General features: G+C 40.6%; 1 protein-coding gene across 1 annotated transcript in view; it reads right to left on the minus strand.

The window, feature by feature from the left end:
* Positions 1-9,242: 9,242 nt before the first annotated feature.
* MC3R (melanocortin 3 receptor) overlaps positions 9,243-23,677 on the minus strand; it is a 41,745-nt gene continuing 27,310 nt past the window's right edge. Inside the window, exon 2 of the mRNA XM_042462703.1 lies at positions 9,243-14,069. Within this exon, the coding sequence (XP_042318637.1) occupies positions 12,722-13,678 (957 nt within the window). The 5' untranslated portion in view covers positions 13,679-14,069 and the 3' untranslated portion in view covers positions 9,243-12,721. The remainder of the gene's footprint in view (positions 14,070-23,677) is intronic.

Below are 23,677 nucleotides of genomic sequence, written 5' to 3' on the forward strand. Positions count from 1 at the left end.
GCAGGGGTCGCAGACAAACCAAGTCCTGGAGGCGCAGCAACAACAAACAACGTCCACGCACCTCCTTCGGGGTCAGGATGGGGAGGGAACCGGCGAGCTGGCTTTATGACGTGCCACTTTCACCGGTCACGCCCCTCCTCGCCCTTTCCCCAGCTGTTCCTGGGCTCCCGCGGCATTACAGATGGTCCGGGCGTCCTCCAGGCCTGCGCAACTGCGCAGGGGTTGCAGACAAACCAAGTCCTGGAGGCGCAGCAACAACAAACAACGTCCACGCACCTCCTTCGGGGTCAGGATGGGGAGGGAACCGGCGAGCTGGCTTTATGACGTGCCACTTTCACCGGTCACGCCCCTCCTCGCCCTTTCCCCAGCTGTTCCTGGGCTCCTGCGGCATTACAGATGGTCCGGGCGTCCTCCAGGCCTGCGCAACTGCGCAGGGGTCGCAGACAAACCAAGTCCTGGAGGCGCAGCAACAACAAACAACGTCCATGCCCCCCCTTCGGGGTCGGGCCGTGCCTCCTTCGGGGTCGGGGCCCTTATATCCAGCCCTTCTTCCAGGACTGGGAATTTTGGGATGCATTTCCTATTGGGTTGGCTATTTACCACAAAAAAGGGACAAAGAATGGCATATATTTATATAAAATGTGCATAGGCTAATTTGTAATCTAGACACAAATTCAGGCCTAAATTAAATTGTTAGTCCCAACTAGAGTTGACCAGTTGCTGAATGGTAACCACTCCTTGTGCAAATTCTATTGCTTCAATGGGTCTAATATAGCTGAATCTAGTAATTAGCTTTTTGGCCTTAGAAATCACTACTTGAATAGAATTACGTATATTAAATCACATATGTTTTATATTTCTCATAGAGCAAGGATGGGTGATGGAAAAAAACACACCACATATTTTCTTTTTGCTCCTAAAGATTTCCAAGGGGCATGGGGTAGTTTTTGTCATGTTTTTAGACTCCCTCAGGCCATTTTTGGTCCAGAAAATGCCTGTACTGAAAAAACAAGAAGTGATCACAAGTTAATTCCAGTTTACTTAATGTTTTTAGAAAAGGTCTCTCCTGGGCCTAAAACGATCTTAGAGTCAGTGAACATAGCTAAATATTCCCCATGAGCTGTTTGGGGGCATTTGGAGACAAAACATTTTTTAAAAAAAATTTGACTTCTGGGGGGACCACAAAAATGGCTTGGAGTCCCGTAGGCCACACTTTGTCCAACCTGTTGTATAGGGTGGGAAAAATTTTAACCATATGGTTTGTATGCCTGCTTACAGGTTACCTGGTCACATTTTCCCCTAGTCTATAAGATGAGATGCTGAAATGTCTGACAACTGCTTTAAGGTTGTCCCCCCCCCTTTTATTTTTTTTGCCAGCTTGAAGATCTCCAGGTCCAAGTTGTGACTGAAATATTTTATTAAATATATAAATAAAACAAAGCAGAGTGCACAGCCCTTTAAATGACAGAATGCCTTCAAACAGAGGACTCTGCTCTCATAGCAGAACAGTTGTGTCTATAGTGTAGATTTTGTGCCAACTCCGCATCCTACTGCAGCTGCTCATGAATCTTCAAAAGCCACTTTTAGAGATTTGAAGCCTCTCTAAATTAGCATGTACTGTGAAGCAAAGCAGCAGCATCTGGTGATTTCCATGTCCGTGGTATGATGAATCCTCTTCAGGTTTTAGTCCAAAGAATGGTTGGGAATATGGTTCCTCATCTTAGATAGCATCTTTAAGGCATGATATAAAATCTGGAGAGCCAGGGTGGTGTAGAGGTTTGAGGGTTGGACTCTGACCTTGGAGACCAGAGTTTAAACCCCCTATTCATCCATGAACACCCACTAGGTGACCTTGGGTAAATCAAATTCTTTCAGCCTCAGAGGAAGGCAAAGGCAAGCCTCTTCTGAACAAATCTGGCCAAGAAAACTCTGTGATAGGTTCACCTTAGGGTCTCCATTAATCGGAAACCACTTGAAGGAATACAACAACAACAGAAGGAAACCTGGATTCACCACATTCCTAGATATTCATCACTGACACAAAAGGATGCAGCTGAAAGTCAAAAGAGACTTCCTCCTAGTATGTCTACACATAGAGTCAGAATAAACCCCAAGGTAATTTAAGTCAACCCTGTGACATTGCAGGGATATACTTCTACAGTACTCCTGAGAGTAGGGCCTGTTACAGACAGCCAAAATAAAGCTGCTTTGTGTCACAGTGGAGGTATGGTGTTTCAATGATGCATGCGTCCTAAGAGTCCAGAAGCCACACCAAAGCCACACTCTAGTCCTTAGGGCTGGAGTGTGGCTTTGGTGCAACTTCTGGACTCTTAGGACGCATGCATCATTGAAACACCATCTCTCTACTGTGACTCGAAGCAGCTTTATTTTGGCTGTCTGTAACAGGCCCAAGTCATTTTATCTTGATTTGAAAAGAATCTACTTCCTTCTGAGGCAATTATTCCACTTTCATGAAATTCTTCTTTATCTTTATTTGGAGTATCCTTTCTTATAATTGGAATTCATTGGCTCAGATTCTGTCCCCTCGAACAACAATGATACTTGTGAATAGTTATGTATGTCAGAGCTTTGGATGACAAAATCCAGAACCTTCTAGCTGGCATAGCCATGGCCATGGTGATGGATAATACTGGAAAATTTCATCCCCAAAACATGGAGATTATCAGATGGGGGAGAGGACATCATTGTCCTGTCCTTTTCTCATCCCTGTTCCGTCCTTCATGCACAATCATAGGAAAGATTTTCAGACAAAGTTGAAAATGTCCGGAAAGCATGAGTGACAGCGATTGCACGAAAGTGTTTCAAATGACTTTGCGCGGATCCTGTCATTGTCCCGTCATTGAAGCAGCATTGCTCAGCATTTTTCATTAATGGTAGTTCGCGTTAATGCAATACCGCTTCAATGACAGGATAATGACAGGATCGGTGCTACTGTTATGAAATGCTTTTGTGCAATTGCTGTCATGGATGGGATAAGGATGGGGGAGAGATCCCGTCCCTATCCTGTCTCTGTGTGATAATCTCCCATGTTTCTGAGCTTTATATATTTGCAGGCCTTTTTGGTACATCTTGTGTTTGTGTTGTTGGATACATCACAAGAAGACTGCTTGCTGGCAAATATAGAGATGGTATTTCTAGGAAAAGTGAACAATATGACAAGAAGAGCCTTTTACATCTGCATGCTAAGAAGGAAGCACTGCACAGAGCCCTAAATGAGCTAATTCTGACTTATGACTGGGATGCATCTCATATTGTACTAAGTGAAACTTTCATTTAAATAGGCGCTGATGTTTAAGCAATATTCTAATCAAGAATAATCTTTGACATGAGTGAGATGAATATTTAATAGGCTATTTCTTTTATACCAGAATAACTTATGCAGTATCAGCCAGACATTACTGTTCTCTGGCTTACTTCATCATTTTTTTTTCTAGCTAAGGTGTCAATTTAATTTGTGTTATTTTGACACAGCCACCCCAAACCATATAGATTTATGCAAGCTTTACTCCTATTGATTACAAGAACATAATTAACTCAAATACATGTATCGTAGGATGTGCCAAAAGTAGATATTGGTATACTTTCAGATAAATTTTGAGAATTTCTGTCATCCAGTTTGTGAGAATGTCTCCTAGGTATTACAGCTTTGTTTTTCTTACTCTCAATTGTTTCATAATAATAAGACCAAAATGATTCTGTATACCTACATTAGACAGCTAAAGTGAGAACTTGGGGTAAACAGAACATAACCTTTATGGAAAAAAAGTCTAACATATATTGAATACATAAACAGACCATACTGAAGACAACAAGCTATTTAACATTTACCAGGAATTTAATAATATAATAGGAAACCTATGATCCTCTGTATCCTCTTTATTGTTGTAATCCACTTGGATTCCAAGTGATTAAGCGGAATAATAATAATAATAATAATAATAATAATATTTTCATCATTTTCCCCCTTTTCTTTCCCCCCTTAAATTGGCTGCCTTAATCACAAAAAGAACAATCTTCTGTGTCATTTGCTGGTTAGAATCTTGCAGATGAAAAATCGGTTCAAAATAAAAGATTGTAAGATCAATTCAGTCTTGAACTAAAAACACATTCCTAGTGGACTAGCATGGCATAGTGGTTTGAGTGTTGGACTATAACTCTGGAGATCAGAGTTCAGTTCCCTGTTTGGCCATGAAATCCACAGGGTGACCTTGGGCAAGTTACATGCTCTCAGCCTCAGGGGAAGGCAAGTGGTAAACCTCTTCTGAGCAAATTTTTGCCAAGAAAACTCCAAGATAAGTTGGCCTTAGAGTTGGCAAAAATTGGAAATGACTTGAAGGCACACAACAACAAAGAGTCTGAATGCACTTAGAGGCACACTGGATTTTTTTAAAATTCAAAATATATGATCCAGCTGATAGCTCTTGCGGCTGTAATAAAAAACAAAGCAGACCCCACAAATTTAATACCTACCTAACTTTATGCATTGTACTGTATCTGGTTTAACCTGTGTTTTGGAACTGGTTGCTGTTGCAAAATGACTCCTTTTGGTTTTAACTCATAAAGACATTGGGCATTACTATGGTAGAATAAGCGAGAGTGAACCATTCATCGTCAACCTCCTACAGGGCCCAGTGCCAAGGATTTCTCATATTATTATTATTATTATTAACCTTTATTTATAAAGCGCTGTAAATTTACACAGCGCTGTACATACAATCTTTTTAAATGATCCCCATGCATGACATAATGGCTCTAATACCACAGGAGCCAGGTTCCTCTTGATATCAGCAGCCCGGATTTTATCTTCTGAGAACAGTAGGCAACCAGACTCAATTCTTTGCTCCCTCAGTAAGAGCTCACGTAAGTGCTTGAAATAAAAACAAGGCAGCCCACTCCCAACACAAAAATCAGTATAGCTGATAGGACAGTGGATAGTCTCAGGATTTTTTTTCTTGATCTTTTCTTGTCCCAAATCATTCCCTTTTCCTCAGTCTCTGCAGGGGTGAACAGAAACCCAGAATACATGTGAAAAAAGATGGACAGATTAACACATCTTGTTGGTCCTCAGCTAATGAAAGCAAAGGGTTTATAACCTTCTTACTTTATTGTTCTTCCTACACTTGCTGTTTTTCACAGCATTTGGTGCTTACTCATTTCTCGTGTGTGTGTGTGTGTGGTGTGCCTTCAATCATTTCTGACTTATGGCGACACTAGGGTGACCCTATCATGGGGCTTTCTTGGCAAGATTTGTTCACAGGAGGTTTGCCATTGGCTTCCCATGAGGCTGAGAGCAATTTTACACAGACCCCCCCCCCCAGTTTCCTAGGTTTCCAAAAATACCTCTATTTTCATTGGTGTCCTTAAAATGGTGACAGGAATTAATGTGACATCACGTTTGACCATCATTTTAGGAAAGACTCAGATGAAGAATCCTTCCCAAAATGGTATCCAACAGTAATGGCATGACTTGGATGAAGATAGAAGGCCAGCATGGATTGATGTCTGAGTGCTGGATTAGAACTCTGGGAGACTAGGGTATGAATTCTCACTCAACCTTGGAAGCTCACTGAGCAACTACATTCTCTCAGCTTAAGAAAAAAACAATGAAAAACCTCCTCTGAATAAATTTTGTCACGTGAACACTAGAACAGGGTTGCCATAAGATCGAGTTCAATTGAAGGCACATAACAACCATAGGAATGGAATATAAAGGTAAAGGTATTTGGGAGTACTGTTGAGGTAGGGTATTTGCTACTGGGAGAGGGGGCTAGAGGGGGAAATTGACACATGGCCCACATACAGTTGCCCACTCCTGCCCTTGTCCCTTGACCAAGACGCCAATGTTGTTTCAGATGGAACTGACAACAAGAGGTTTGTTGCAGGTTGCAAGCACCACTGTACTGATATTGGCTGACAAAGTGAAAGACAGTATATAATGTCAAAGACCATCTTACATATGTACTGATGCAATAAAGGCAGCCAGGGACATGAACTTGAAAAACCTATGCAGAGCTGTTGGTGGCCAGGGAATCTCTCATTCATAAGGTCTCTCATTCATAAAGTTTCCATAAGTCAAAGCTCACTTGATGGCAAACAACAACAGCTACTACAACAGGAAGCCAAGAGCAGATAGTTGTGGACAATAGCAGGAACACTATCACCACTCTTGACTATGGGAAACACCACTGCATCTGCCTTTGTTAACAGTCATTTATTAAAGTCTGACTTTAACCACTTTAACTGTTAACAAAACAGCCCAGGACTGTCCTGGATCCTTTCTAGTTTCTGTCCCTGGACTTTAAAGAACTGTTCAAGGTTCTGATGCTCAAAATTTGTTCAGCATTACAGATCCTTTAAGATGTCAAATAAAACCTGGAACAGGTGCACTGTTTCATTGACATGGAAGCCATCAGCCACCACTGAGAGAAGCCATCTAGCTTTGTCTCTTAAAGAAGCATTGTAAAACCAAATCTGGACTGTAACACATGTTTCTGTTGTAAATATCCCCATTTTGCTGGTAGAGGTAAGTTAAACAGCTTTTGCAGAGGAGTCTATTGATCCATCTACTTTGAAAGCAGTTCTCCATGAAGTCAGGTAGCCTTTTCTAGACTTATTTTAAGATGAAAAACTGAGTGCTACGACTGAATACATAAAAGCTTGTGTTACCCTGAAAGGGGAAATGTCATTGGGATGGACAGTCCCACACAATGTGATTACTTAGGGGAATTATATTTTAGCTCAAAGGGTGGTCGGATAATTTACAACCCCTATGTATAGCAAGCCCAGAAACACATAGAACTCCAGAGGCAGATATTCAATGATAATGAGTTTTTTTTATTAAAAGGAGAAGTAACACACCCACACAATAAACACAAATATACTCTCTCATACATTGAAGAGACTAAGGAAATCAGAGATAGAAGGTTAGGATAGAAGTTAGGTGTCCTTCTGAATGGATTTTGTCTCTGATTGCTGGGATCCTGGATGAAATGGAGGACTCAGACAGCTGCTGCTGCATGCAGATAGATGGTAGGTGGGTGAGTTGTTGTGGAGCCAAGCAAACTGACAGCATTCTGCCTGTTGCTGGGCTAAGCCAAAGACACAAAGGAAAGGCACCTACATTTATAGTAAAATTATGCCTTGGACCAGATTTCAAGGCACTGAAAAAGCCAAATGGCTGAAATCTTTGAAATAGGTTTTGGTCACTTTGAAGCTGGTTTTCCAAGGTGGTGTGAATTGGGCCAATGGGGACACATTTCTGAGGCAAGAGGGATTAGGGCACAGGAATGCCAGTGTTGTTTACTCCTTGTCATCATCTCATTGCCTTATGACTCTAGCTTTTCACACCTCCTCTAGCATGTCTCAAAAGTGGGGTCCAAGTGACTCCTACTCTGCTAGCCTATGTGATGAAACTATTTTCTGTTAATGGTGTCCGCATTTGGTGTCGGGGAAGGGCCACTCAGCCTATATTTTTATTGCAAGGAGGGATATCAGTGCTGGTAACAGGTGTACCTTACAACACTCCCCCTCCCCCAAAAAAGTGAATAGTGCAGTGGGGAGTAACCAGTTTTTGAAAAACCACCACATTTATATCATTTGTAGACTAATAAATAAAAAATTACACTGAAATCATTTTCTGTTTCGGCTAGGTAATATGCAGTGTGCGCATATGCAATTGACTTAATTAACTATAGAAACATACCCAAGGACAAATCCATGAAACAGAGTGTAAGTGATCAGAGTTCCTAGAATCTTTTAAAACAGCAGAATAGCTTTGGCAAAACAAAACATATAATTGCATATTATATCAAAAAGAAATTTTGATATAATGCACATAATGCACATACACAGACATGTGAAATAATGTCTCCTCTATCACATACAATGTTAGATGTTGTGTTGTTGTGTGCCTTCAAGCCATTTCTGACTTACTGTGATCCTGAAGTGAACTTCTGATGGGGTTTTCCTGGCAAGCTTTGTCCAGAAAGGGATTGCCATTGCCTTCCTCTGAGGTTGAGAGAGCATGAGTTGCCTAAGGTCAGGCAGTGGGTTTCTATGGATGAATGGAGATTTGAACTCTGGTCTCTCAGAGTATGGGGCCAACATTCAAACTACTACAGCACACTGGCTCTCCTAATGTTGTATAGGTTTGAGGAATCAAAGAGAAGGATAAAGAAAGTTCCTCTCATCAGAAAGTTGCTTTTCATCTAAGGAGAGCAGGGACAGAGAAGGATAGGATAAACTTACTTTCCTCCTTCTGTGTTTATTTACCCTAAACTCATAATGTCTGAATAGGTTCTGTTATGATTTCTATGAAAATCTGCACATTAACCTTGTGATTTCTCCCATCACACATGTGGCATGCAGGCTAGAAGACAGATCAAGAGAAAGATAGTTGCCCTAGTCAAATGTTTGGTATAGAGTTAAACTGAACATATGGGCAGAGGAAATGGTACCCTTCATCCTCCATGGTCACTGTCTTCATTTGGAGATGGCATTCTGAAAAGGAAAGTCTCTGCTACACGTGAAGCCTTTCTGCATAATCCAGAACAGTGAAAATTCAAGGTTTCCAATCATATGGAAAGCTGCAGGTATAGTGGACCCATTTCTTTTCAATCAGTCACTCTCCATGTGAAGAAAGTAGTAGGTTAACTCTGCTAAACACCTGAATAGGGCTTTAGCAATACAAATATATATAACTCAGATAAATTAATGTATTCTTGTTGTGTGTCTTCAAGATCAATTCCAAATTATGGTGACCCAAGGTCACCCACTGGGTTTCTATGGCTCATAGGGATTTGAGTCCTGGTCTCTTGAGTCCTAGCCCAGCACTAAAACCATTACACCATGCCAGCATTCTGCACATTACTTCATGAATTTCAGAATCAGCTTTACCAGTAACATGTTATTTGTTCTCAAGACTCATTAAAGTTTTTAGAGTTGCAACCAACCCTTTATTCTGGAGAAACATGTAATTTCTATTGTACCAATTTACTGAGGAACAAGCTATAAGAATCACAGCTAAGGGAAGATTGTAAAGGTTTTTTAAGGAGCATGAACCAAACAAAGGTATCTCAATAGCTAATGCACTTATAATTGACTTTTCTCCAGAGGCATGTGTGTTACCCTCATTGTGCACTTTCCTGCCTGGTGCACTAGAAGGACTTGTCAGTTGAGATCATAAACATTAATATCATAGAAAGTACAGAACACCTGGAAGATGATTTCAGAGTTGTTTTATTTGAGAGATTATTACTTTTTCAGCAGAGCGGAATCAGAAAACCTAAAGTGGAAATGAAATAAAACTCACAAAAATTACATTAAAATGGCAACCAAAACTATAACTGAAAATATACTGGATTCCATAAGAGCATACAAAGGACAATCGTGAGGCATAATTTTACAGCAAGCAGAACTGCAGAATGCAAAAAGGTAGATTACAATGAGAAATTGTAACACCCATGTTATACAGTGCTCCCATGCTCAACTTCATTATTTCTTCCATAAGTAGTTCCGCATGGTTTTAGACAGGATATTTCTACCCAGCCCTGCATGGAGTTGGTGGTGAGTGTTCTCGGACCATTTTCATGCAAAGAAGGTGCCCAATCCCAAACTATGGTCTGTCCCCAAAGTGGAAACATGGGGTATTTGTTACCTGTAGGCTCTACGACACTTTGAAACAGTCAAGGATACTAGGCTGGTATACATACTCTTACAATGCTTCATAATTTTACACTGAACAGTAGATCAATGATCTTCAGATTCTCTTGAAAATCTGGATTGTTCAGAAGGGTTCGTTGAGTTTTTCAGAAGGAAATTTTGAGTTTCTCTTTGAGAAGCTCAGTTATGGAACCCAGCATGGATTACCAGCTGCCTCGATTGCATTTTGTAGAGAGGCGGGATATAAATAATAATAATAATAATAATAATAATTATTATTATTATTATTATTATTATTATTATTACCTCACCAACAAGGTCTATTGTTTTCTTTGGGTTTTCTGGGCTATGTGGCCATGTTCTGGAAGAGTTTATTCCTGATGTTTTGTCTGTATCTGTGGCTGGCATCTTCACAGATAGGAATAAACTCTAATTCTAAATGTCCATCTCTACACTCCCAATCCCAGGATTCCATGGGATGTCACCATGGCAGTCGAAGTGGCATGTAGCACTATAATTGTACAATGTTAATGGGCCCAGTGTGTGTGTGGGAGTGAATGCCAGTTGCAAACATTTGCGTATGTTGTAAATTCTTCAAAAACAATGCACACAAACTCCTCCTAGCCCATTTGTGTCAAGAAGACTCGGGAGCTAAACCTTGTAGATGTGTTATATATGTTTGCTTTGTGAGTCTATGTGCCTTAAAATCCCCTGTCAATTTCTGGTGACCCCATGAATTTCATAGAGGTTTCTTAGGCAAGGAATACTCAGAGGTAGTTTTGCCACTTCCTTCCTCTGAAATATAGTCTATAGTACCTGGTATTAAAGCTGTTAAAAATTAAGATGTTTCATGGGGAAAAAGGCAATAAATGTTTTTCAGCATTGGCAAGACTGAACATACTGCCCTCAAACCCAGATTTTATGGGGTCACAACCTCAAAGCTCTCAGTGTGGAGAGACAAATCTGTCAGTTTTGATTCAGTATAATTTCATTTTGGTTTGACAGTGCAGGAGCTTCTTCCAAACAGACTAATGACTTGTTTAAAGCACCTGCAGCTGTCATGATTTATGTCAAACTCTTTGTGACTCATGAAACACTTGTGTGCCTCCTTTGTTAATACTGGGATACTGGTTTATATATAGCACCAGTGTCTACAGCAATTTAAATAAAGTTGGTTAACTTGTAATGGCTGAGATCCTACCTCAGGGTTGCTTATTTCCACATGTAGATTTATGCATAGAATGAGCTATACAAATGTTGTTATGAGTGGTAAAATTGAACAATAGGCTTATCCAAAGGCGCAACTTAATGCACAGCTGAATGCTAGTACCTGTGAACCTCTGCATATACAATGGTACTGCATATGTACCTGAATCCATGTGGCTAATTCACACATGTCATGAAGCTGCTTGGTTGAAAAAGTATACTATCACAAATCAGCTATGCAACAATCCTCTTTAGGAACAACTCTGCACAACTATCTTTTTAAGGCATTTCTTGTCCAAAATTATGAAACAGTCTCCTGGAAGAGACCCATCTTATCACCTCCCTGGATGCTTTCAGGAGGGCAATTATGACAGATCTCTTCCGGCGACCTTATCCACCTGACCTCATATAAGGTATATTACCCCTTCCTTCCTTGAATCTGTATTCCCCCATCCCACTGTCAACTATGTAATGTTAGAACTTGTTTTAACAGAATTAGTAGTTAAAGTTTTATCGTAATTTATTATTGTATGTTGTGTATTTTACTGGTTTGTGATCCCGCCTTGATCTACCTGGGAGAGGTGGGAAAATATAAATAAAATTATTATTATTATTATTATTATTATTATTAAATTACAATTTGTTCTGTAGCTACATGAAAAACATGGAATAAAAAGACCATAAGATATAGAATAATATTTAACATATTTTATACTTAACTCACAGTGCTGTAGAGGAAAAACAGGGTTTACTTTGATAGCTCTTCCAGAGCTAAAATTCTTTATGCATCTGCTTCTCCATTTTGTTCAAAAGGATACCTCAAGTGACAAGTCTTTTCTACCCTCTTCTGATAATCTCCACTCTCATCACTTTAAAACAGAAAGATATACCTTGGAGGAGATGCACTCATGATTTGATTTTGCTCATATCTATTGAACAGCCTGTTTAAGTTGGGAAAGGCAATAAGAAATACAATCTATAATTACATTCTGTTCATTCTGAGAACACAGGCTGAGTTCTCCTTTACTATACAGGTTGCTCCTGAAACATTTTTTTAAAATGATGCTGATGAAATGCACTTATTTTAAAGAGGCAATTTGCTTGTGAAAGATATCCTTTTTATACATTGTAATCCTAAACCCATTTACTCAGAAGTCAAGCTGTCTGTTTTCAATGTGATTTACACCTATGTTCATAGAACTGTAGCCTTGGTCCATCCTCCTCCTCCTCCTCCTTTTTGGATGTATGTTAAAGGAGTTTACTCATAAGCAAAAGTGGGCAGAAGTGAAGCATCATTATTTTTCAGTGAAATATTTCCATTCAGAATGGTCAAACTTTCAATAATAGGGTTCGCCACATTTAACAGTTGTACAGATGGGAGATTTCATCCAGGTGCAGATTTCTAAAGTACCTGCTGAAATTCCTTCCTCTCTTTCAATGTAAAAAGAATAGAAGCCCTAGAACAGAAATGTGCATCATTCTGTTTCTGCAGTCCAGCTGAATGACCCTTTCATGTAAACTTGTGTGATTTTTTAAAACTGCTGTTTTCATTACCTATTTAAATTCAAATTGCATAAATGCTCCCTTTGACAAAGTTATGAGTGAAAAGTATAAAGGGGAAAGAAAAATCACTCCTGCCCTTCCCTTGACATTTTCCATTTCTTAAGCCTTCTTTAGATCACTGCTAGAAATACTCTGTTTTTCTCTTTGGATTGTATAAATCTTTCACCACCAGTATGGCACCATTTAGGGTTGTGTTTAGGATTTTTGCTTCAGTGTTAACCTTGTTTAATGTCTCCAAGGACAGTAGTAGGCTAACACTTCAGAGCATGTATTATCCTGAACTCAAGCCAAAACAGCAGCAAACCATTTCCTTGAAGGTCTTTCGCATTTCCAGGCTCCGAAAAGCATAAATAATAGGGTCGATGACTGAATTGCACATAATAAGAACAAGGTACGTGTTAAAATGTGAGGCATAGCAAATACAATGTGGGTTGGTGGGGCAAGAAATGATGAGAATGAGATGAAGGAAAAAAGGTCCCCAACAGGCAATAAAGACCCCAAGGAGAATGGTGATGGTGACAGCCCCTTTCATACAGGTACGCTGGTGGGGGACATTATCCACTGGGAAGGCTGCAATGCGCTTGACATGCAGACGTGCAAACAAGAACATGTGAACATAAAGTGAGGCCATGAGGAAAAGCATGGTAAAAAACATGGCAATGAGGCAGACAATAACAGTTTTGCTCTCAGAATAAACAATGAACATGATGCCACAAAAGATGCAAGCAATCCAGATCATCCCGATGAGGGCCAGAGCTTTCTTCACTGTCATGATGCTGTGGTAACGAAGTGCATAGAAAATGGTAATATACCTGTCAATGGCTATGATCAAAAGGTTGCATATGGAACCAATCAAAGAGATGCAGATCATTGAGTCAAAGACATTGTCCATCTGTTGGATGAAGCGGCTGTTGTTGATGTTTAAATAGCCATTCTCCAAGAGGACAATCATGACAGTTTCCAAAGCATTGGATATGCTCACTAACATGTCAGCTGCTGCCAAGCTACAAAGGAAAAAGTACATGGGGGAATGTAGGTTTCCATTTTTGATCACTGCAAGGATGACAAAGATGTTCTCCAAAAGGCCGATGATCCCCAGTGACAAGAACACATCAGCTTTGATGAAGACTAGTTCACAGAATCCATCATCCTCCCTGCTCCTGAAAAGGGCTGAACTGTTGACCTCTTCAGGTTGAAATGTAAGATCCCAGTGTATAGTCGTGTTCATTGTTGGGGTAGATATTCAGGCTTACGAGCAGTTATGGAAATAGTAGCATCAAAACAAAAAGTCCTCAGGGCTCTTCAATGCATGAGACTGAGCAGGACAAGTCTTGGAAAAAGTCCTCTATTCACTTTGGATGTCTGAACCGACTGCTTCACAGAATTGTTGTTTGTTGCTCCAGAGAGTTGTTTGCTTTCCCTCCAGTGAAATCAGGCAATGCAGCAAATGCTGCAGGTAGTTCTCAAAGGAAGATGAAATTGTGATAATTTCAGCAGCCTCTCTTTCAGAATTCATTTGTTGATCTTAAATGAGTGTCTTTATGAGCTGCTACCATGTCCTGGGACTGCTGCTGGACTGGAGGTTCAAAAGCACTTCACACCGCCTCTTCCTGATTCATCTGTGAGGAAAGAACAGGAATAGTATCAAAAAGTGCTGGGCTTTATACATTCATGAATGGGGAAAAGAACACTCCTACTTAATCTTCTGTGTCTTACAATGACCACTGGAGAGCAAGAACCTCTTTGACTGACAGGTACAGTTGCAAGCTACAGAATCCCTATTGCTCTAGATTCGACAGATATAGAATGATATGGCGCCCTCTGCAGATCCAAAAGGTAATCTGTAGAGATTTTTTAACATCTTGTGTTAGTTTATAATAAAAATTTCAATGAAGAAAATGTGCCTAGGCTATATGAAAAAGACATATACTTTTGAGGATGCTTCCAATTGGACAGTTCCTAGCATGATCAGGCAAGAGACACTGTGCAGTTATTCAGTGTCTCCCCCCCCCCCCCCCATTTTCTTTTGGTAGCAAGGAGAAGCAGTGTCTTTAGCTTCTAGTGACCCTATGAACCAGGAACTTTCACGTCTCCCTGTTATTAGGGAGCCTTGTTATTCAGCCTTGCTGAGTCCCTGCAAGCTCCAGGCTGTGGCTTCCTTGACTAATGTGGTCTCCCTCCTTTCCAATTGCATTCCCAATTAACATGAGAGGCATATAAAGGGAAGACGGCTTTGTTTAAATCCATGTAAAATTTTGTGAATGGAGAAGGGTCAAGGGTGATAAAAGTTTCATCTGGAAGGTTTTTTAATTTATCTGAGTAAACATGAGTATTTTTAATGTGGATCCTTGACCACAATCCTTTCCTGAGATTATTTTCACTCCCACAAGCTGCAAAGTATTGTCAAATTTCCAAGAATAATATTGCATTGATTTTTGACTGCCCAAACACATCAGGGCTTGAATACATGCGAGTTTCTTGACCTCATATATAAATTGAGAGCAGATTTACATGCTAAAATTATAGATTTTGATATGACCCATGGATAAAACTTAGGGGCATGTAACAAAGGATGTAAGGGATGAAGCAAAGGAAAGTGATACCAAAGAATGCATACAATTCCAGCAGGCTTAACTGTTTGTACTTATACTAAAAGCAGGATACTAAAAGCTGGATGGATGAAAAAACAGAGGTTGGGACAGTACTTCCAGAACAGATTACACTCTTGCCTTTACAAGAATTAATGTTCAGTACCTACACTGACCTGTGAATAAATTGACTCAGTTTTTTGGAGTCAATTTTTGATTTAAATTTCTAGACATATACACGAGTAATACAAATTTGACATGATTCCACAGTGTTTCCTCACCGCCAGCTCTGTCAGTGGCTGCCAGCTCTGGAAGTGATACAATGGTCTCCTCCAGGACTGGCTGCCTTCACCCAGCAGCCTGGGAATGACCAGAACTGGCTTCCCTTTGTTGTCTGGCCTTAGAATCACAGACTCCTAGAGTTGGAAAAGACCCCAAGAAGGGCCATGCAGGGAGACACCCTCAAGCCTCTCTCTTTGAGTTGTGAAAAGGCATCATTACAAGAAACTTATTAATTTTGAATAGTTATTTCCAAGCTCTGGGGAAGCAATGTTTATCTAAGGCTCACTGAACAATCTGCTTGCATATTTTATGTCAGTGGCAACACAGATCACATTTTTGCATGCAGCTAGTTTTGTAGGCGCAGAACTGGATCAGAGCCCATGTGTTTAACATTTCACATCTATACCAGTTTTAACATTTCTCTCTCTCTCTTTCTCTCTCCCTCCCCTCCTCTCTCTGTGGGCTGTTTGAAAGAGTAATCCTATATCTGTCAATTGAAAAATAAGCCCCATCCAGTTCAATGGACTTATTTCCAAGTTGTTCAGTGCAGGATTCTAGTCTTAGATGCTATGCATTCTCCTCTACACCATTTTAGGAGGAGTTCTACCACATCCTTTTAAAATGCAGATTTGGCAACCCACCAGAAAACTTTCCAGTGTCCTGCAATAATCTCTCCCCAATTTATGAGTCACTTTGATCCCCACTCCAGCACTACCAAGGTGTTTTGTTTTTTTGCTTTTGTCCTAGGCTGAACACTACTATTGGATGGCTAAAAGCCAGAGAGGCAAAGCCAAGGGTGTATCAGAGGTGGAGTCAACTACATGTAGTTTGCTACCCATTTTCTTCCTCTGCATGGTCTTTAGTTCACTTTGTACCACCTGCTAGGATCTTGCAAATCATGATGACAGTGCCCATCTATTGAAACTGCACAGCCACCCTGCACTGCCCCGAATCCTAACTCTCAATATATTTGAATTGTTATTAGAGTGAGACAATACCTCAAAATTTATACAATGGGCCCTTAGTATGTGCCAGTGATGTATTCAAGGAGCCCCAAATCTTACTCCAAATCTCAAGCCAAGTGTCAAGTCTCTACTATCAAGTCTCAAGTTGAGTTTCAAGTACTTGCAAATACATTCACATCAAATCCCAAGTCGAGTCTCATGTTGGGAACCAACTTTAACATAAAAAGTTGGGAGCCAACTTTAACATTAAAAGAGGTGGTGGTTGTGATATATGTGTGGGTGGGTGGTGGTGGTGGAGTTTCAATAACTAGAAAATCAAGACGTCATGCACAAAGTTAGGTAAATCAAATTCTTGGATGGGAGAAGCACATGTGTTGGGCAATGGGCTTGAGGTGGAAGGATCCTTCTAAAGTTTTTCAAAAGCTCTAATGTGCACCAAGGATACACTATTGAGTCCACCTCAAGCCTTGCATCAAGCCCATTGTCTAATGTATGTGCTGTTTGTGGATGAAGATAGACCAGCAAGTCATTTCCTAAAAATATAGAAGTCATGAGCCGAGTCAAATCAGAGCATCATTTATTTCTTAGGTGAGTTCAAGTTGAGTCAGTGAACTGACTTTCGTCCAAGTCAATTGGTTAAAGTCTGCATCACTGGTATCTGCTGTAGTTTGGTTCCAGGACCCCACATGGATTCCAAAATCTATGGATGCTGAAATCTCATTAAATACAATTGCACCGTAAAATCGTATCCTTATGTAAAATGGCAACATCAAGGTTTAAATATTTTCAAGCTATCAATGATAAAATCCATGGATAAATAATCAATACATACAGGTATATACAGTGTCTGGATAATGAAAGGTTTGTCGTAGTGTCATCTTCCAGCCTGAGAGGGAGTGATCAGGCAGGCCCAGCTCCATCAGGGCTAGCCTGAAGAAAGAGGCTCCTCCCTCCTTAACTGTCATCTTCTGGCCTGAGAGAGAGTGATCAGGCAGACCCAGCTCCACCAGGAATTGCCTGAAGGAAGAGACTCCTCCCTCCTTAACTGTCATCTTCTGGCCTGAGAGGGAGCGATCAGGCAGACCCAGTTCCATCAGGGGTAGCCTGAAGGAAGAGGCTCCTCCCTGCTTAACTGTCATCTTCCAGCCTCCTATTCCCCTCCAGCTATGCTCTGACTGTGTGGGGGAGAGGCTTGCGTACCCTAATGAAGTTGTGAGCTATGCTGGCGGTGATGTAATAGCCACTGGTAAGGCCTCCCATGTCAGACAGGTCACAACCGAAGGGTCTGACCAAGAGCGCCAAAGGGCAGGATGGGCTCTCTAGCCTTATGGCAACCATCCTAGGAGAAGGAAAACTCCAATCCCAAACCTGGGCAGATGGTGCTCGTCTAACCCTGTAAGGTCAACCATCTAAGAGAAGGAAACTCTAATCAAACCTACTACCCGAGGACCTCGCTGCCACCGTCAATGCCTGTCAAGGCTTCAGCAGTCGAACCTCTGGTTTAAAGGGTGAGGCCAGTTCTGTGCATGCTGTGCTCCACCAGAAAAATCCATTGCACAGGCTCGAAGGATACATCCAACGTCATCAACACGCTTGTAGAAAGCACGGATGAGTCCTTCCTGAATCTTCGTTCGCAAAGTAAAGCCAAGAAGAAGTGTAAAATACAAAACATATGAAAATATTCATTTTAATTAGATGAAATATAAAATTAGTAAATGTTATGGTCCATCCTTTAGGGACTACAATACTGCAAAGATTAGGACTGTTGGCTATAACCCAAGAAATTTTCATGTTATGATCAGAGTGCCCACCAATCTGGACAGTCTTGGAGATGACAGGTTTGAAAACTTCTTGTGTTTCTTTCGTGTTAGGTTACTATTATGAACATGGAAAGAAGTTTAGTCCTATTGGTTGTATAAACAAGAGTCTTAAGATTTAGGAGACAAATGTATTGTCTAGTGGTGCTCTCTTGAACGATCTTAAAAATGGAGCAAGGGGTTGAGTTAAAAGGAAATATCTGAGTTTATTGTGTATCTTGCCAGGAAAACATGTGCTCTGTCTATTTGACTGGGAGTCTTCTAAAAGCCTTTTCATCATCCACGTGGAAAACAACTTCATTTGTTGCTTTCCAAACTCAGTAGACTAGTAGTCATAATTCAATTTTCCTTCCTATTGATATTGCAAACTCTGTAGGCTTCCAATGGGTTCAAAGCTATATCATCCATCCTTCTGTATGACAATAAATCATGGAAACATAAACACACACAGAGGATTTTTGTTTTTTGTACTTAGTTTGTGCTAGGTCATATCTAACACTTAGATCACAATTCTTATAAAATGGAGGGTGTGTGTGTGTGTGTGTGTGTGTGTACTCTCTGAGTTATTGTTGTTATGGTGACCCTGTGAATGAGAGACTTCAACAAGCCTTGTTCAGATCTTCTTCAATGAGGACCATGGCTTAATCCATCTGTAATACGGACTTCTATTGAGAATTCAGCATTGATTTACTTTAGGGTCCACTGATATGTCTTCATGGCAGTCTTTGGTATCAATAGAGGTCTCATCCAGCACCACATGTCAAATTAGTTGATTTTTAGCACAATAAAATCATGGCAATCTGTTAAATAAAAATAACCTTTCAAGCCTTGTGTGATAAAGTCCTTGCATTATTTTATTTCATTTATTTTAAAAGTATTTCTATTTCGCCTCCCAGCCCATGTAGGATCTTGCCGAATTTGGAAGACCTGCTCCTTGGTTGTCTTGAGTTTCTTGAAGCCAACTCCATCCTCGATCCCTTTCAGTCTGGTTTCCACCCAAGGCATTCTACAGAGACAGCTCTCACTAAGATCTCGAATGACCTTTTACGGGCCAAGGCTAATGGCCTTTACTCTGTTCTCATCCTTCTCGATTTGTCTGTAGCCTTTGACACCGTTGATCACTGTCTTCTAGTAGATATATTCTCTGACCTTGGGTTCTCAGACTCTGTTCTTGACTGGTTTAGATCTTATTTGTCTAGCAGATCTTTTGCAGTGGTTGCAGGAGGTCAAACCTCATCTCCTGTTCCCTTATCTGTTGGAGTTCTCCAGGGCTCTGTGTCTGGGTCCCCTTCTGTTTTCTCTCTACACACTGTCCTTAGGTAAACTCATTAGCTTTTTTGGTTTTTCCTACCATCTGTACGCCGATGACACCCAGTTGTATCTTTCCACCCCCGACCTTTCTCCAAGGCTTGAACAGCAAGTTTCATCATGTCTCACAGCTGTCTTGCAGTGGATGCACCATCGGCGTTTGAAGCTCAACATGTCCAAGACGGAGCCTCTTGTCTTTCCTCCTAAGCCCACCCTTCAACATTCCTTTTCTGTCTCTGTGAACAACATTTCTATTCAACCAGTCCAGCAAGCCCACAGTCTTTGTTTTATCTTTGACTCTTCTCTGTCATGTATCCCTCAGATCCAGACCACAGCCAAGGCTTGTAGATTCTTTTTGTACAGTATTGCTAAAATCCGACCATATCTCTTCGCCACTGCTGCCAAGATCCTGGTTCATGCCCTAGTGATCTCACGACTTGATTACTGTAACATCCTTCTGGCAGGGCTTCCTATCTCTCACCTCCGTCCTTTAATTTCTGTCCAACATTCAGCTGCACGCATTATCACATCCGCCCACCACTCTGACCACATTTCTCCTGTGTTGGCATCCCTTTACTGGCTCCCCCTCCCTTTCCGCATTCAGTATAAGCTCCTGCTGTCGACATTTAAAGCCCTCCATGGGCTGGCCCCTCCTTACTTATCAGACCTTATTTCCCCTCACCTTCCCACCAGGGCCCTCCGTTCTGGTAGTCAAGGTCTGCTGTCCCAGCCCAGGATTTCCTCTGCCCCATCTTGGATTCGCCCCTTTTCACTCGCTGCCCCTCACTCCTGGAACCTTCTTCCCCACGAACAAGAGCCATCACTTCTTTAACCAGCTTCAAAATGGAGTTGAAGACCCCCCTGTTCAGGGCAGCGTTCCCAGGCATTGCATAATTGTCACTTGCTATTTGATGTTCTTTTGTTGCCTGTTTTATTGAATCATTTCCTATATTGCTATGTATTTTATATGTTTTATCCTACTAGAGAGGCCCCTTCCCCACCACCACTCCCTTCTCCTTCTGTGTTGTGTCTTTTTAGATTGTAAGCCTGAGGGCAGGGAACCGTCCAATTAAAAAGATTGTATGTACAGCGCTGTGTAAATTTATAGCGCTTTATAAATAAAGGTTAATAATAATAATAATACCACCAGTTCTGGAAGCGTTTCCTCTCTCCCTCTCTCCATGAATGTGAGGTTTAAAGGAACTTGCAACAGGTGCACCCAGTTTCAATGTTGAGCTATTAAAGAGCTCACTTTTTCCCCCCAAATTCAGTTTCAGTTTATTTATTTACATTAGCCAACCAGGCTTTTGCATACAACCATAAAACAATCCAATACCATGTTAAACCTAAAACAGGACAATTAAATTGGTAGTAAAATGTACAAAATAAAACTGAGATTATATCTTGTCACTAAATAATTTTAAAAGCTTCTCTTTTGGACCGAACTAACTTAATATATTTGGCCGTTTGATAAGACATGCAGTAATCAATTCCTGCCAGTAAAAATATCACTTGTTTTAAGGGAACAACATTTCCGATGTGTACAACAAGAGGGTCAAGGTATTGGGCTCTCAGGTCCAAATACAAAGAACATTCCAGAAGAAAATGATGCAAATCTTCCGTATTTGTATTGTATTGTATTTGGTTTCATTTTAAGTTGCCTTGAATAATGGTTTTATTTAAATTAATTAATTAATTAAATGTATATCTTGCTTTTCTGCCATTTTTCTTTGGGTACGGGGGAAGCAGGATATGAATAAAGTTCATGATAATCATAGTAACAAAAGCTTTTTTAAAATGAATTATCTTTTTCCTTTCAGGGTATTCAAGGGTGTTTTTATTTATTTATTCATACATTTAATATGTTTGGCAAATCTTGCCAAGAAAACCCCATGATAGGTTTGCCTTAGGGTCACCACAAGTCAGAAATGACTTGAAGGTACACAACAACAACAACAACAATTATTTGATTTATATCTCAAAAATGGGACTCAAAGCAGCTCACAATAAAAGTTAAAATAGCTAAACCAATATATGGTACAAAAGTTAAAACAGCATTTAAAATATCAATCTATGTAAACATTGGCCTGTTACAGACTGCCAGAATAAAGCTGCTTCGGGTCTCTTTGGAGGTATGCTATTTAAATGATGCATGGGTCCTAAGAGTCCAGAGGTCGCACCAAAGCCACGCTCTATTCCTAAGCACCGGAGTGCAGCTTTTGGTGCAGCTTCTGGATTCTTAGGATCCATGCATCATTTAAATAGCATACCTCCAAAGAGACCCAAAGCAGCTTTATTTTGGCTGTCTGTAACGGGCCATTGTTATTGTTGTATGCCTTCATGTTGTTTCTGGCTTATGGTGACCCTAAGACATTTTCTTCAGAGGGGGTCTGCCATTGCCATCCACTGAGGTTGACAGAACTGGCCAATGGTCACCCAGGGCAGGGACGTAGCTAGGATTTTAGGAAGGGGGGTCCAGACTAAGTGCCACCATTATAATGGGGCTTGGGTGCAGCGGCGCAGCAGCACACACCATTCATTTTTCTAATGGAAGGGGGGGGTCCGGACCCTAAGAATCCCCCCCCCGGCTACATCCCTGCCCAGGGGGCTTTCATGACTGAGTGAGGATTTGAATCCAGATCATAGTCCAATGCTCAAACCAATATACCATGCCGGCTCTCCTAGCCTATCATTACTTAAGGCATTAAATTCAAACAATTACAAACAAACAAAATCATTTTTACATATTTTAAAACCCACAGCACATCCTTCTACCCAGCAAGTTAAAGGCTGGTTGTAGCTATGTGTATCTATGAAGGGGTGATGGAGGTGGCAGCAAAATGAAATACATTGACTCCTCTACAAGAATTTGGTCCCCCTGCCCCCTGAAAATTTGTTTCAGTCCCCAAATTTCTAGCATGGCAATATTTTAAAACCTCAATTGGAAATACAGTTTAGGCATTTTAAGAAAAGGGGGTGGCAAAGATTATGAAAACAGTAAATATAAGAATTCTACGCACAAACCAATTTCATCAGGATAGTTCTCTGTAATGCTAAAAATAGGAGGGGCAATATACAGTATATACATTTTTGGAGTGGGCTGAATTGTTATTTAGGGACCAAAAACATCATTTTAACCCCCCACCCTGTGGCTACACTCCTGAGTATGATGTGTGTGTGTGTGTGGATGTGTGCAAGACAGAGAGAAGGATTAGGCTGAAAAGGCTAAAATTAAGTGAAGTACACATTATGGATTATTTAAAACACATTTGCTTTCAAGGATATTGAATGTAAAAACGTGTAATTAATGTTTACTGTGATACTCAGACCTTTTGTTACTAAGCAACACAAGCATTTGAAACCCCCCCCTCCAATATTTCACGTAGGGAGGTAATTGTTTTTAAATAAATGTTTTGTATTTGAGAATTAGGGAGGAGGGGAAAGACCAAAACCAAAACAGATTTTACATAACAGGTACAGCAAAGATACCATATAGCTAACTACATACCCATTAGTTTTGGAAGTGAAATAAATGGATGACATATGGTGGTAATTTAATTTAACCATCCTTTGATGTGGCAAAGTAATTCTTCTGAAAGTATAATTGACTATTGTTCTAAAAATAATTCAAGGAGATGAAATAAGCACTAAGAGGGGATAGTTTTGGAAGGCAAGGAACAACGTAATGGCTGCACAGCTAGCATGAAGAAAATGGATTTTCCTCCTTTCCCCTCCATAATCTTGGGTGATCCAAGGGACACATCAAGAGACAATATTGGTTCCTTCAAAGCAACAGAGAAAACCCTGTTGTCCTCCAAGAAATCTCCTCCTTTTATCATCCAATTTCAAAAGCAGGTCCAATGTTGACACGTCACACAATGGGGGTAAACACCAAGGACACCTGCTTTTGACACCCACCAGCCTTTTACATTTGTGCTGTAAAGAGAAGCACAGCATGAGTCAGCTACAGCAGCCACAATCATAGGCTGCCTCCATACTACAGAATTAATGCTGTTTGACTCCACTTTAACTGCCATAGTGCAATACTGTGGAATTCTGGAGTGTGTAGTTTTGTGAGATATTTAGCTTTCTCTCACAGAGACCTCTGGTGCCACAACAAACATTCCACAGGATGGCACCATGCCAGATAAAGTGGTGTCAAACTGTATCAATCCTGGAAGCCAGGTGGAGAGCATCTGGATAAAAATTAAAGGGGAGGGAAACAACAAGGATGTTATGGTGGGAGTCTACTACAGACCCCCAAGTC

This window comes from Sceloporus undulatus, chromosome 4, assembly GCF_019175285.1.
Source record: "Sceloporus undulatus isolate JIND9_A2432 ecotype Alabama chromosome 4, SceUnd_v1.1, whole genome shotgun sequence".
Taxonomy (NCBI): domain Eukaryota; kingdom Metazoa; phylum Chordata; class Lepidosauria; order Squamata; family Phrynosomatidae; genus Sceloporus; species Sceloporus undulatus.